This window comes from Ochotona princeps, chromosome 7 (assembly GCF_030435755.1).
Source record: "Ochotona princeps isolate mOchPri1 chromosome 7, mOchPri1.hap1, whole genome shotgun sequence".
Lineage (NCBI taxonomy): Eukaryota > Metazoa > Chordata > Mammalia > Lagomorpha > Ochotonidae > Ochotona > Ochotona princeps.
The window spans coordinates 48218090-48235014 of record NC_080838.1 but is presented as its reverse complement, the minus strand read 5'-3'; the positions used below and the strand labels follow the sequence as shown (position 1 = coordinate 48235014).

General features: G+C 34.8%; 1 protein-coding gene across 1 annotated transcript; it reads right to left on the bottom strand.

Moving 5' to 3' along the window:
* Positions 1-1615: 1615 nt before the first annotated feature.
* LOC101516442 (alcohol dehydrogenase 1-like) lies at positions 1616-15685 on the bottom strand. Its single transcript, XM_004590620.2, has 9 exons — positions 15668-15685; positions 12077-12178; positions 9627-9765; positions 6986-7073; positions 6629-6848; positions 6162-6422; positions 4095-4230; positions 3166-3304; positions 1616-2067 (listed from the first exon to the last, which is right to left on the bottom strand). Exons 1-9 carry the CDS (start codon positions 15683-15685, stop codon positions 2031-2033), a joined length of 1140 nt encoding a protein of 379 aa, XP_004590677.1. The 3' UTR covers positions 1616-2030.
* Between the last annotated feature and the right edge of the window lie 1240 nt (positions 15686-16925).

The following is a 16925-nucleotide window of genomic DNA, read 5'->3' as shown; positions in this document are numbered from 1 at the left end:
GCCATCCTCTACTGCTTCCCATGCCACAAGCAGAGAGCTGGAATGGAAATAGAGCAGTAGGATATGAACTGGCACCCATATGGGATCTTGGCACATGCAAGGCAAAAACTTTTAGCCACTAAGCTACAATGCTGGTCCCTATTTTACCATTTCTTACAGAAGATATTATATAGTTGTGATGTATAGCACAAATATTTCCACTCAGTTTTTTCCATAGAGCTTCAGCTTTGTTTGTAATCTTGTTCTTTTTTAGACCTCAGTTTAAAATGTTTAGTAGTTAAATATATAAAATTTTCTTGATGGTTTATTTTTTTGTGTGTCATGTTTAGAAAGACTTTCTATACCCTATTGATATGCAAACATTTTTATATTTAATTTACATTTATTGTATATTTTTGTGTTTTAATCTGTTTAGAATAGAATTTTAATTCAAGTGTATGTAATGTAGCTCATCATGCCCCTACTCGTTACCAAAATTTGCATGGTGTTCTTATTAAGTACTTACTGAGTACTCTATCCTTCTTGGACTGTGCGGAGTTTGTGTGAATGGATACTTTGGTGTGTTTCTTTTCATACTTGGAATGTAAGGCTCTTAATGAATGCCAGGAAGATCTTCCATGTGTATACTTTCTGGCCAAGAACCTGTTGCACATTTCATATTTCTTGCCTTCCCAGTTTTTCTCCAAATGCAGTGGTCCTCTGTGTTAGGAAGCTAACCTTAGTATCTGGGTATTTCTAACCCCAAACTTCTAATAATCAGGATGCTTGGCTTCTAGCTTGCTTGTAATGTTTTAAAATGTGGAATGTGTTCTTGTACCATTTCTTGTAATTATCTTAGCTTACTTTGATATTTTTAATATTTCACTTGAAATACTGTAAGAGAAAAAGTTCTCTTACAACAGTTTCAGTTTTGCTTGCTTTACTGTCACTAAAATGTCTAATTCTAGAGTTAATTTTATTTAAGTTCTAGTTTAATATATTTATTTATCTTTGTCTTCCTTTTTATATTTCAAATGTACTATTCTTTAAAAGTTTAGAATTTTTATTTTATTTCTACACTTGTAAAAATTATCTCCAGTCTTGACAGTCAAATTATAACATTGTTCTCTCATTTTTTCCCATTTTACAATGGGAAATTGATATTCAGACTAGCAAGTACTTGTTAGTGACAGAGCTCATCTGGCATGATCATATTTGATATGTTCCTCTTCCTCTTTCTTTTCTTTTTCTTTCTCTTTCTTCTTCTTTTCTTTTCTTCTCTCTCTCTCTCTCTCTCTCTCTCTCTCTCTCTCTCTCTCTCATTGTAATGTATTTTCTTTGATATCTCCCACCCCCACCCCTACTTCCATCCCAGTCCCAGTAATTCATTGAAGCATTCTGAGCTGAAATGTCAGGACAAGTCCATTGAAAGAATGGTAAAAGGAATTTTCATTTTGACTTTTATTCTTCAAAAGCTGAAAAAATTAAATAGAATGGAAGTGATCTATGCAGAGAGAGAAAATATGATTTTTAAAAGAGCAGAATAAGAGGAGCTATTTCTCATTACCCTTTTCCCAACCCCCAACCCCAAATAAGTAAATTATAATATTAATTTGGTGAAGAGAAAGACTCGAAGGAAGCAACAAGGTTGTAACCCAGCAGCACTGTCAGCAAAATTATCACATCAACTCTAAGAGTGGCAAGGGATAGTGCAGAGGCATCAGCCAGAAATGAAGGTACCCTGAGGAATGGAACAATTGGGGTATGTTAGGGACAACTTTATGGGCAAATTTCAGAGATCAGTTGGGTTTATGCACATATCAATGGGGTCATCAATTAAAAGCCAAAATTTCTCTCACTACACTTAATAATGAATTATATTAATCAATTTTCAATTTTTTATCTTGTTTTAAAATATTCAAGTGGCACATATTTCATTTTGTACAGCCACATAGCCTTCTCTGCAGTGTTTCTCTTTCCCATGCACTGGAATCCTTAGGGAGGTGAAGCAGGCAAGAGTCAAGTCCCCAAGGATGCTGCTGCACCTTGTGTTATTTCTGGCCTTGGAACAGCAGGACACAGCGGATGCTGAAACATAGAAGTGAAAGAAAGAAACCAATTATCCAGGAAACAGTGATTTCAGTAAGACAAGTACCTTGTAATGAAAGGCTTTATGGTCTACCAGTGCCCATCCTAACTCCATCTTCATACTGCTTTATGTGCATGAAATATCACTAACTGATGAGAGTCTGATTTAGGTTTCAGTGTCAGTCATGAAAGGAATATTCCAACCGTGTCATTCTCTCTGACTGGGTGACAACAGAAACCCACAAACCCTCTGCTGCAGCCCCATGTCCAGGTGAGAAATAAAAAATATTGGCTCTTCTGACTTTCTTTTGGTAATGTCTCCATTCATCGCTGGATCCTTTCTCCCATGCTTGTTACTCTAATTCTAAGAGTTCATTTAGATTTCTTGGTTCTCAGTTCCTCATTTAAATGGGATTGCTGTGGTAGGTCAAAACAAGTAGCAAAAGTTAAAGATCTAGATTTTTAAAAGTTAATAAATCAGCAATGGATATAGGGAGAGTTGGGAGAAAGCACATAAAACAGAAACTTGCTTGGGACCAGAAGGAGGAGACTAAAATATTGGTGACAATGGCATGTTTATGCATGACAGTACTGGCAAACAGTGTGCTATCAGTAAGTGTTTGCCGATCATGTATGTGTATACATAACTGCTTATTCAATTAATGTTCTATTTCTGAATTCATGCTAGCAGAGACAGAATGAATGTATATCAGAAATGGTACAAGAAGAATTTATACCCTGAGTTGGAGACTCAATTTCTAAGATTCCGTACAAGTTTTCTTGACTCAAAATGACAACTCATTTGTTTTTGGATAGTTTCTCTAACTTGGGAAATAATACACATGGACTAATTTGGGATAGAATGGCCCTTACTGCTATAATGAATTCTAGGGCATTTCTTTGAAACAGGTTGATTTCATTCTTTTTCAAAGAGGAAAAAACTTTTCTTACCATCATGATGGTAGAAACAAGGTTAGTGTGAGAGTGAAAGCAAAAGTCCAAGCAACCATTTCATTTTCATAGAACTGCTGAGAAGTAACTGAAGCCAACTTTTTTCTGTGAGGTATTGGTGTATAGATTGGTAAACGAAGCACTCACGTTTTTCCAGCATGAAACAACTCAAGGGCTTCATGGAGTTTATCAAAAGGTAGCTGATGGGTTATTACTGGATCTATATTAATTTTCTTTTGCAGGTAGTCAGTTACTAATTGAGGAATACAGTCTCTGGTTTTATAATCTGTAAAAATAAAAAGGCTGTGATAATAATACTTGGGAAATATCAAACAAGGGGAAAGAAAGAAAATAAATCAATTAAGTCATGGAGTTGGGCAACGAATTCCTCTGAAAATTTGCCACTTAATGTAGAAGTTCATTTATTTGTGCATCAGAGGATGTTGAGGTGCTACTATGTGTGACTAGCATAGAAAGTTTGTAATATCTAGAATGTCTTTGGAGAAAAATTAGGCCAATATTCACGTTAATGAGTTGAAAAGTGACTTTTAAAAAGGCAATTTCCAGCTATTCTTTCAGGCTTACCTGTACAATACTGTTTGCTCCCTCTCTACTCACATGAATGATGGGGACACGAGAACCCACCAAGTGAATGGTATAGGTGGAAGCTTTAATTTACTAAAGCTGTTAATATTGCTTAAAAATAAGACCTTTGAGGATACAAAATCTAGTCTTCAGATACAAAATCTGAACATATATAGGTGTTTAGAATGTGTTGCTGCTAAAGTACTATAGCCAACATTTAATCTACCAGCACTGAACCTAACTAAATTATTTCTACCTCAATAAAAATCTCAAACTATTTGCACCTGAGAAAATGTACTTGAACTACAACAATCCCTATTAAATTAATTTAGTTGATATTGATTTGAAAATTACCAATTGATTAGAGGAGAAGAAACTTTCATTACTATGTCTGTGGCTCTAAAGATAGGAGTTTGACTTCCACATTTCTACAGAGTTGAAAGGGAATTCACAGGGAGCAATCAATGGGGCTCTTCTGTTCATTCACCTACCTCCCAAACATACGCCCTTCAGTGTTCTTCCGGTGACAATCACTGGTGCATCTAAGGAAAGCTGTGTTTGTGCTGGAGCCAACCCAACAATCAGACAGACTCCATAGCTCTTGTGGCAGGAATTCCAAGCAGCAATCTAATAGTGATAATAATGATCATAAATATTTTCCCAGACATGAGTAACAGCTACCATCTAAGGTGCAAAGAATCTTGAAGTCTGTAAATTTTGATCTTCTGAGCAGACAGTACAATAATATCAGCTTCAAACAAATTATAGGACTCTTATTAGAGAAGCTGAAGACTCTGCTACTTATGTAACTTGGTAAAGTTATTTTTTCTTTACAATGCCCAAATTTCTTTCTAAAATAGAAGTAGGTTACCCAATCCACAGGGTTATTATGAAGATATTGTGTGTGAAACTTCATTTTTAAAAATTAGATTTTATAAGCAGTATACTTTTTCATATGTATTTTACCCCAGTTTCTGAATGTTAACCCCATTTTCTTTCCTTATTCTTCCATTTACGTATATTTGCATTTTCATGTAACACATGGCATGTTTGTACTTCTGTACTTGTTAATCAATTAGAGTGAGTACACAATTCAGTATATTGATGCTTGCATTCTCTCCGCTGATGCTTCTCATTCCATGGAACTTAACACACTGATGCATAGGAACTTGCCAGTTTTATAATGAATAAATAGTTCTATTACAGTTCACAAAAATAACACATGTGAATCAAATGATGTCCATTCACACATATTAAAACACAGAGGGCTGGCATTGTGACAAAGTGAACTGTGCTGCTGTTTATGCTACTGGTATCTCACCTATTGCACTTCTGATCCAACTTCCTGCTTATGTGCCTAAAAAGGTAACAGGTGATGGCCCAGGTAATTTGGTACCTGCTAACCAAGTAGGAGAACTGAATGGGGATAGTTTCTGAATCCTGGCCTTGGTCTTGCCCAGACATGAGTGTATGGCAATTTAGAGAAAGAACCAGTGGATAGATGACATTGATTTCTGCCTTTCAAATCACTGAATTAATCAAAACAAATTTAAAAATCCACATAAAGAGGTGCAAATTTTACAAAAAGGAATTATTGGCATTGTATTACATGCTCAAACTTCATATACTATAATGACATATATGTGTTTCTTTTATTTTAAAAATGAATGTTTTAGTGGGAATTTACATTGTATTTTAAGTTTATTTGAAAACCCAGTGTTTTTCCCAGTTTATTTTTTCTATTAAATGTTCGCTTTGATTCAAAGAAAAAAGAAAACCCAGTGTTTTGGCACAGTAGATCAAGTCATATGGGACACTACCATCCCAGATAACTGTGTCATTTTGAATTTTGGCTGCTCTGTTTCCAATCCAACTGTCTGGTAATACTCCTGGAAAATAGTGAAAGATGGCTCAAGTAATTGGATCCCTGCTGCTGTGTGTGAGACCTAGATGAAGTTTCAGAATCCTGACTTCAACCTGACCAAGTTCCACTGTGTCCATTTAGGGAAACAATCAGCAGATGAAAGATCTCCCTGTCTTTGTCTCTTTTCTCTCTCTCTCTCTCTCTCTCTCTCTCTCTCTCTCTCTCTCAAATACATCTTAAAATAAGACTTTGAGAGCTATAGTAAACAGAGACACACACGCACACACAGAAATATACTGAGACAGAGAATGAGAACTTTTATCGTTTGGTTCACTGTCCAAGTGTGTGTAATAGCAATGATGTGGTCAAATTAAAGCCAAAAGAAAAGGAGTCATTCCACTCTCCCAAGTGAATTTCAGGAACCCAGTTACTTGAACCATTCTAGGATCTGTGTGAACAGGAAGCTGGAATCAGGAGCAGGAACCAGAAATTGAACCCAGGCAATCTGATCTGATCTGGGTAAAGGATGTCTTAACTGCTTAGGCTAAATCATTACCACTATATTCAACTTTTGATTTGATGTTCAGTTTCTGAATGTATTCGTAGGAGACTTTATGCTTATATGGGAGGCTGTTCAACTTGTACCTACATGTTGACAGGCAATACCACCTAACTGTTCCCTAGGACCACATACCATGGTATCAGTGAGTCCAATGGCCTCAAAGGCAAAGTCAACACCAGCTCCTGTCATTTCTACCACGACATCCTGGACTGGCTTCTTGAGCTTCTGAGGGTTGAGACAATCAGTGACCCCCAATTCTCTCGCCTTGGGAAACTTCTCTTCGTTGATGTCAACCCCAATGATCCTAGAAGCACCAGAGGCTTTGCAGCCCATGATGATGGCAGAGCCAACTCCTCCAAGTCCAAAGATTACACAGGTGGAACCTGGAGTCACCTAAAAATTTAAGTCATGCTTGTATTAGGAATCAAATCTGGACATACATGAAATTAAGTAAGAAAACAAGCAAATAACATGCTCATTGTGACTTTAGAAATTATTTACATTAGTTGAGCCATTTGACCTATAGAGTTTGACCTGGTTTTAATGTTTTGCCAGGAAAGTCATTATGGTACATGCTAAACCTCGGGTATCTTCCTCACCTTGCCTGAATTAACAGCAGCCCCGTAACCTGTTGGTAACTCACAGCTTATAAGGCACACTTTATCCATAGGAGCAGCAGCATCAATTTTTGCCACTGCAAATTCGGGCACAACAGTATATTCGGTCCATGTGCTTGTGCGGAAAGAATGATAAATCCTTTTTCCTTTGAAGGTAAATCGGCTGGTCCCATCCACCATTAATCCAGTACAGGGTAGGATACTGTTCCATAAAGAGACAGAGGCAGTCACAAGTATGGACACATGGGGTTGTAAAGAGAAAAGTGAGCACCATTAGCTACAGATCAATGATTGTGCTATATAATCAATCATAAAAGAGTGAAGAGAAAATCTACTAACTCTTGCTTTTCACAGCAGTTTCCTTGGGGGTTCAAGCAGGAACTGCATTCTCTGCACTGTGGAATAATCAGTGTGAGGACTTTGTCTCCTATTCAAAGAAAAATGATAAAATCAATAGTTTGAAACAATCACTGGAATAAAAATATAGTAGTATATTTACAAAAATTTCACTGGATTGCTTGAAAACTTGCTCCAGACACACCATGGTAGCCAGCGTAATACCCACTTTATCTGGTTTCAGAAGTGCCATTATTATTTTGTCATTATTGGTTTGCTTTTACTTCTCTTTTTAAAAATTTATAGATATGAAGAGAACAGATTATATATATTCCATGGGCATAGTTCTAAGGAGATATGCATATTTCTCTCCCTCAAATTTCACTCCCTCATTCCTTTTCCTCCTTCCTTCCTCTCATTCTTCTTTGATTTTTGAAAATCATAATTTCAGGCAACTCTACAATTACATGCTTAATGTACCACTAAGCACATTTATATTTAACAAGTTAAAAAAAGTTGTAAGGCCACAGTTCCACAGCAGTATAAATGATAGCTAAAAACAACAATAAAATCCCAAGATATCTGTTTTTTCCTGTATGCTTTTTTGTATTCTATATAAACTGCTACATATTAGTCTTTTGGTGATTGACTTACTTCCCTGTTGCAAAAGGCAGGATTTCATTCTTTTTTAGGGCTTAATAGTATTCCATAGTGTATATATGTATCGCATATTTTTTACCCATCCATTAACTGCTGGACATCTGGGTTGATTCCATATTTTACCTATTATTATGAATTGAGCTTTATTAAGCATTTGAATGCTGAACAAGCAAAGCAAAATCAGAAGTATCTCATTATTAAATTCCAGGACATTCTACAGGAAAGTTACGATAAAAACAGCCTGTCACTGGCACAAAATAGACACGTGGGTCAGTGGAGCAGAATAGAAACCCCAGAGATTAATTCACATGTTTGCAAGCAAACAATCTTTAGTAAACAAGCTAGGAACAATCCCTGCAGTAAGGACTATCTCTTCAACAAATTTTATTGGGAAAATAGGGTCTATGCATGCAGAAGTACGAAGCAAGATACCTACCTTACACCTTATACAAAAACAAACTTGCAGTGAATCAAGGATCCAAGTCCACAAAACTGTTAGCATTAAATTACTAGAGGAAAATATTATGGAAATCATTTAAATCATTGTCATAAGCAAAAACTTCTTGGAAAAAACCTCAGAAGTATAAACAATAAAATCAAAAATAGAAAAATGAAATTATGTCAATTAAGAAACTTCTGCAGTACAAAGGAAACCCTCAACAAAAAGAGGAAACTGAAGAATGACAGAAAGCTTTTGCACCATATGCAACTGATAAAGCATTAATATCCATGATATATAAAGAGCCCAGGAAGCTCAACAACAGCACTGACTACACAGCTTTGAATTGCAGAGTTACAAAAAGGAAGATGATTATGTTTGAATCCTGTCATTAGTTAGGCCTCCTGAGCAGTAGGGTAAGAGGCTGAGAGGGATAGGAGAAGAACATCAATACTGTTATTATAGATTTATGAAGACCTAGTCAGATGTTCTGCAACAGTGTCTTTGAGTGGCTCTTAAAATTTCTTACACTTTGTTAAAAAAGCTAGAAAACACTAAATTCTCTTATGAGTTTTGATAAGGTACCTCTTATTATTAGCTCTGAAAAACTCCAAAGGGACCAGTTTCCAAATTCAGTAGGAGTCCTACTTTCTCTTTAAGTATGGGTCCTCATTTCCCATGCAACTAGAATTTTCTACAAATAGAATTTGGAGTATTTGTCTCTCCTGTTTGCATGATATCTTATTGTTTTACCTTTTTTCCTTTTAACTATGCCTAGTGTCAGAAGCATAGATAGCATTCCAGAACTGCTTATTGAATAAATATACTGGGCTTCATGAATGCCCTGGTTGTTCACTTTCTTGAGTCTCTTAATGTACCTAAACCTAACTGTGGGGTTCTGATAATCTGAGTGATTGCTCATAATCAGTCAAATCATTCCAAATATGCTAAGAATATGAATGCCAAGATTCTTTTTCATATACTTGGAAAGGGTATATAATTACCCCTTCTAATAAAAATAATAAATTTCATGTAATTTATAGAGACAGTTCTAAGAAAAATGAAAATAAAATATGTGCAACTGGAGACCTTTGTCCTAGTAAAATAAGAGGATCCCTGAAAGACAAATATCATATGCTTTCTCTTATTTGAGAGATAATATAGAATACAATATAAAATAGTTATGATTTGATTATTGTTTTTAGCTTTATCTATAGCCCTGTGGAACAATGTTGAGCATCATGTCTAGTGGTGCATTAAACTAAATCTGTGATACAGTTGCTTTCTATTGATTCTTTGTGATGCCACTGTCAAATTGCCAACTAGAATCTAAACTCTACATTCCACTTGATTGGAACCTTCACTTGTAATGTATTCCAGTTCTTAGATGTAATGCTAATCATTTGGAGCAACACACACACACACACACACACACACACACACAGTGTTTATCTGTGAAGAGTTTTCATTCGACGTAGAAGCACACTGATGCTATGATGCTACTGCACTCTTGCTTGAGTGTGGATAGGCTACCCCATCTCCCACCTGGCTCCACAGATGTTACTCCATTGCCAACACTCTCCACAATCCCAGCTCCTTCATGGCCTGGGATCAAAGGAAATTTCATGAGGAGTTCTCCTTTGAGGACGTGTTCATCAGTACCACAGATCCCTGTAGACAGCATCTGCATAGGGACAAAATGACCAAGGATCAGTTGATTTGGGATTTTTCTCTTTCCTTTATCTGAAACTAAATTGTGTTAAAAGTTTTCTTCTTGTCACCTCTAACACAGAGATGAGTAAAGGGAGATTCAAAGGTGGAGAAGGACTTGTCCAAAGTCACATGGCTTGTGTTTAGCAGCTTGGAATAACTTTGGTTCTTTAAAATCTAATCTGTTTATTTTATATCATAAATAGTTACAAATATAATGACAGTCTCATTCAATAAATAAATCTTTTATATTAATAAACATCAATAGCACTAATATTGATGAACAGAATTTAGCCCTAGCATTATAAAAGGTTTCTTTAATTCCCCAGGCAAACCAGTTTTCAAAATTTTAAATTTGTTTATTGAAAGCCTTAAGTTAATAATATAAAATTAGTTTTAATTAAATAAGATGATTATTACAAAAATTTAATGCACATAGTACAATCTGAAAAATTCATAATTAATGGCTTAACTATTCTATTTTTCTCCATTAAATAATTTATTTTTATTTTCTTGAAATTCTGCAGGCTGGAAATTTAAGATCAAGTTGCTGGCAGGATTGTATTCTCCTGAGTTCTCTCTTTTTGCTTTATAGATAGCTGCCATCTCCTTATTTTTTTTATTATTTAATTTTGTTTTATGACACAGTTTCATAGGCTCTGGGATTCCCTCAACCCCTCCCCTTACCTTCCCCCCATGGTGGATTCCTCCACATTGTTGCAGCACACAGATAAGAACAGTTAAGCCAGCTTCAATCCAATTACTTGAATCACAAAAATGAAATCTTTCATATTCTTTAATCCCGGTTTTAGTGCTCTGTCTAGAGTACTACCAGAAAAACACAATGACAAGTTTTCTGTATTTATGTTTAGAGAGGTAGTATTTTATAGCCACAACACTGGAAGAAGCTATTGCTATTATTATACGATTAAGTGAGTGAAAAAATATGGTCATGGGAATTACACAATGATTTTTGTTTCTCACGTGTTAAAAATGGCTTCAGCTTGCTTTCAAATGGTAAAAGTGTTCTTTTAGGCATATATAAGTTTGGAATATTCTTATTAGTTTTATCTTGCATACCATGCAAGAATATGCAATTATCTGTGGGAAGTTATCCTTAGTATCAGCTGGAAGTAAAACTGTTGGTACCATTGGAAATACTAGTCCTGAAACATGTTTTATCCAGTGTCCAAGGAGATATTACCCAGATCCTTGCTGCTGCGGTTCCGCCTTGGTGAGCTATTCAGGAAGTTCAATATAGGTTATAGCCTTTATAGTTATGGAATGTAAAAGTGTCAGAGCACAGAACAGTGTGTAATTAACTAGTAAACATTTTGGTGGATGCTGACCTTGCACACAATAAGCATTAACAAAATTGTATTTAAAAGTATGGTAAATAGAATGAGATTCTGAAAAACAATCAAGGAAAATTGTTGAATGGCTCCCTCTGTCTGCATCTGTAGTGCTTTTGATATTATTCTTATATTCTCTCATTAAGGAAATAAAGTCCTTAACATAACAGCAGCATGGGGTTTCTACTTCCCCTACTTGCCTTTTCTGTCTTCCATTCATTAGTGTATCTTTTCCTACATAGAATCCTTTCTTCCTTTTTTTTTTCCTCCTGATACGTTTCAAATCTGTTTAGTTCTTTTTCTCTGATACTGGTATACCATTTACTTCTATCTTCACCTACTTTGATTACATTGATAGATTCATGTTTTTTCATCCCTGCTTCAAGTATGATTCAATAATTGTAACTCATTTTAATCATTTTAAAGGTCATCATAGACCTCTTAATCTTCATTCCTAAAATTGAAATTCGTGCATTGTGCACTTTCCAGGTGAGCTTTCTGAGGCTATTATACTTCCTGAATACATAATAATAAAGTAGGATAATGAGCTTGCAGTCACTGATTGTATATGTTGTTAACTTTGTATGATAAAAGTTGAAAGGTATGGCTATCCTTTCAAAAATGAGACAGATGAGGCACTCATAAAGCCTTGTAGGTCATGTTGTAAAATATATTGTCCTATACAATATGTAATTTATTTAAGAAGCACAATAATTAAAATAATTTACCTTAAGTAAGTTACTAATATTTTACAATGAGTATCTCAAGTGTTTATTAACTCTATTATATTTTTAATTTTTTGCAAGGAAAATTGGACAGGCATAAATTCAAATTAAATGGATAGAACTCATTTTTTAAATGCTTGTATTTTTAATGAACTAGGATTTCCTTTTATTTAGCTCCTACGATAAAGGGTGGAAAGATTAAATTTACCTTAATACGAACTTCCCCAGCCTTTGGTGGCTCAACTTGAACTTCTTCAATTGAAAGAGGAGAATTTGTTGCCCAGGCAATGGCTGCACGGCATGTAATTGCCTGCAAACACAAGGAAAATAGTATCACATAATGTAGTGATGGCACCTGACTTTCTTTTTCACTGCACAAATAACAATTGCTCATTATGGTTTATTTAAAAAATGTAAAGGGCATAAAGAAAAACAAACAAAAGACCACATGCAATTTCAGATAGGAGCTATTAAAAGTTTAACCTATTTTCTTCTAGTCTTTTTTTTTTTTCAAAGATTTACTTATTTTTATTGGAAAGGCAGATGTACAGAGAGGAGGAGAGACAGAGAGGAAATATCTTCCATCCAATGGTTCACTCCCAAAGTGGCTGCAGTGGCTGGAGCCAAGCCGATATGAAGGCAGAAGTCAGGAGCTTCTTTTGGGTCTCCCATGCTGGTGCAGGATCCCAAGGCTCCCTCTAGTCTTTAAAAGTAATTTTTGTGTGGCTGAGATCATGTAGTATAAATAATAGAGAGGGAGAGATGGAGAGAGAGAGAGAGAAAGAGTAAGAGAGAGAGAGAGAGATTCCATTTCAAACACTGGTTCACTTCTCGGATACCTACAATGACATCAGTTTGTGCCAAGGTGGGAATGGGAATTTAATCCAAGTCTCCCACATGGATAGCAGGAACTCCATTACCTGAGCCATTATTTCTGCCTCCTAGGATCTGTATTATTAGGAAGCTGAATCAGAGGCTGAAGTCAGATATTGAATCCAGGCACCCTGAAGTGGGGTGTTATTATTTTACCTGTCAGATTAATTGCATGTCCTTTGAATAAGCTATTTACATTCTAATTACTTTTTGATAGTAAAAGCCAACGTTTATTGAATAATTACCATTATTGTTCACAAAAAATTTTTATGATTTCAAAATATTTCATAATCCTACTTTTAAGTGACTTATGTTCTGTTCTTTGGAAATGTCTTAAGTTGTTTAATCAGCAAAAGCATATAGTTATTGAAATATTTTCACTCATTCAAGTATTATAAAATACACTGAACAGAATGCTTTCATGCATAATTTTTACTTGCTTGTTTTTTCCTACGTAAATACTACTTGGGAAAAGATAAGGACATTGTTAGTACTAAATTGATTTCAAAATCTCTACGGAAAAGGTGAAACATTTAGCATGCTCCATAGAATGTGTTAGAATGTCTGGATCATCATTTATTTTAATCTTATTAACACTGAATGTATTCATTATGCACAAAATATCTGACAGGTCAAAAAAAAAAGAACACTTTTTCTTTTCATTAGTACAAGGGTAATTCCAAAAGTACATTGGAAAAAAATAGTTATTTTTGGCCAAATTTGGATTGCATGAATAACTTCTTCATAAAACACATGTCTACATACCTTTCAAAAATCTCATGTTGTCATGTACATGGATTTCAACAGTTTTTGGCACCAAGATAAACATAATTTAATTAACACTTTTTGCACTAATTTTCAAAATACCCTTGTATTTCTTTCAGTGCCAGCTAGAAAGGTTAAATATTTTCTTTCTTTATGTTGGTGATTTATATTTTCCACTTTTATGAAGTATTTGGTTGTACATTTCATGTATCTTTTGACACCTTGTTTTTAAAATTAATGTGTATGAGTTTACACATCTGAGAAGCCTGTTATTTGTCAATTCATCACAAATGCTTTTCTCTTATTGATTTCAACCTTTAATTTTTAAAAATTTATACTTATATGTTTAATTTTATATACATTATGCTATTTAAGTGTATTCTGACATTGTAGGTACAGACAGTGGTAGAAAGTCCAGCATCTTATTGTCAAGATATATTTAACAGTTTCCCTGGGAGTCCAATTAGTTTGATTTTTAAAAATTTAACTCTCAAATTGATCTGAAAATTATTTTGACGTGTGATATGAAATTAAAGTATAAGCTAATTGTCCTGGCATGGATGGGTGTCTAATTGCTGCTTCTTCGTTTTTTGGTTTTTTTTTGCTTAAATTGGAACCTTTATTTTAGAAAGTCTGTATTTTCAAGATTTTTTGGAGGCTATTTCCATTATTCTAGTTATCTTTTATGTGTGTTCTTGTAACAACACTGCAATGAGTCGAATATTTAAAGGTTTTTTTTAATGTATCTTAATGTGTGGTAATACTAGTTGTCATGATTTTATGTATTCTCCATTTGCAAGGACCTGTACAGTGATTGCACAAGAATTTGCAAACCAAACTGGGATAGGAAAATCTATTGTGCCCTCAAGAAATTTAGATTTCTGGGGATAACACAATGTGTGGGGTCATATGGAATATATGTGTTGTGAAAAAACTATACATGAATTTCTAACATTTTGGCACCAAAAATTATTTCAATTTAATTTTCTACAAATTTCATGAACTTTCCATTACCTTCATATGTGTCTTCTAATACAAGGAGAAGAGACAATGCCACAAGACAAACTAAATGCAACAATATAGAAAATGTAATTTCTTTCTAAAGATAAAATAAACTAATTTTCTTATACCAACCTAGCTCATGTAAAAATATACTCTAAGAATATTTTTCTAATTTTTCAAGTAATACTTAGAGCACTTACAGAGTTCAGACAAATGGAAAGGTGATAAAACTGAAAGAAAATGCATTTCTTGCCATTGTTTAGATTTTAGGACAAGTCCTTCCAATTAACAACCCATGAATATATGCATATAATCATATAATCATACTAAACATAATTTTACTTTTTTACAGCCTGCCCTTCTACTTAACATTATTTATATTTTGTGAGTAATTTTTAATGACCACTTTTGGCTTCATTGCATAATGCACCATAGATTTTAAAATCAATTTCCTACTATTTTACATATGGTACATCCAGTGTTATACACCTTAAAAGATAGTGCTGCAGTCAACCTACTTATAAAACATGTAATTTTTATGTTGCAATAAATTCCCAAGCCAAATGACAGGCACATTTTTGTTTTACTTTTATTTTTTTAAGTTTTTCTGTTTATGTAAGGTGAACAACTTTCATGTATTTTGTATTTACCGATTTAGGAGTATAGTGATGCTTACCACTCTCTTCTTCCTCCTTTCATGCTTCTACCCTCCATCCTTCTACCTTTTATATTTTTCTTTTGATTTTTGCAATAACATGGCTTCTGTTTATTTTATAATCACAAGTTTAACCCTGCACCAGGCAAAGAATTCAACAAATAGTAAGTAGAAAAGCCACTGTTCCTCAAGAGCTGTAAACTATACTCACATCTCAAAATATCAATTTCACTCATATGCATCACATGTTTTGTGCTCTGAATATTAGTTATCACATATTTTTTAAACCTTTGCTACAATATTGTCAAATTGTCATTCAAGAAGTTTTCAGTGGTTTTTCCCCCACCAGTAGAAAATAAGTTTCCACAGCCAGGGAAAAACTGGGTGTTATCTTTAAGAACCATTGATAACCTGCTAGGAGAAAATGGTATTTTAAATTCATTTCAATGTGAGCTTAGCAGCCAATTACCATGATAGGTATCTATTTTAAGACAGCATACTTACTTTGCCTGAGGTGTCCATAGATGGGTTCTCAGGTTTCATTTTGAGTTTTCTGGATGTACCAGGAAGACCTACACTGCTTGCAGTGTGCAGCTTTGCACACTGAGTATTTATAGTGTTGGCAAACTGATAATCATGAACAGCCATTACATAATCACACATCAATATTTGAAAAACCAAAGATAGGAGTGATAGGCAAATATGTGACAGTGAAGGACAAATGGAATATGAAAGAATAAGAAAGTGTTACAAGGGAGGAAGTTGAGAACCCAGAACCTGAATGGGCAGAGAGACAGTTTGAAGAACAGTCTTCAAGTGGGTTCAAACATAATGATGTGTTTACAGAAAAACGGATTAAAAGAAGGAAGAACTAATAAAAACATCACCTGCTCATAAAGTAACTGCCACCGGCAGGTCACAAAAAATAACATCACAAGAGGGCGAAAGTTTGACATCAAAGTTGAGGCCTGTGGATAATCATTTGCTTATATAAGCAAAGCCACACAAGTGTGTGCTTTAAGAATATCCTTCTCAATACCATGTCAGTTAACTCCATAATGTTGTAGATTGTTGTTGATGTTAAGTTGTGACTTTTCATTGGATGGGATGATGTTCTGCCAGCTCTGCTTTCAGACCAGAGATGGTCTCCCCAAGAAACTGGTGAATTTATCTGGACAATAAGATGCTGGGCTCTATGCATGGTGCATGCTTTCAATGAAGGAATCATGCATGACTGGATTTGAACTGTATTACTGCAACAATGTGGAGGAATCCAATATGGGGGGGAGGTCATGGGGAGAGGTTGGGGGAATCCCAGAGCCCGCGAAACTGTGTCACAAAATGAAATAAAAAATAATAATAATAAAAAAAGAATATCCTTGAGACCGTCACATACTGGCTTCTAAACTTGAGTCATGCTGTTCCTTGCTTGTCATCAAACATTACCTGGTTAACATCAATATAGGTCATAGCTACCAAAATTTATGTGACATTAATTCCTGTAACTTGACTCCCCAAGTTGTTCAACATAAGATGGGGTTGACCTCTTACTTAGAGAAGGGGCTTCCCTCTTGTCATCCCACTCATAAGCTTTATCTTGTGTCTGACTTGTTTTCTCAATTGTGTGTTGCTTCTTTCTCCAACAAAGATATTTTTGGATTTGTGGATTAACCATCATATAAAAATATTGCTAGCTCAAACAGTGAAGAAAGGTAGAAGACTTTTTTTTTCAGGTTGTCACTGATGTGGAAAATTACAAATA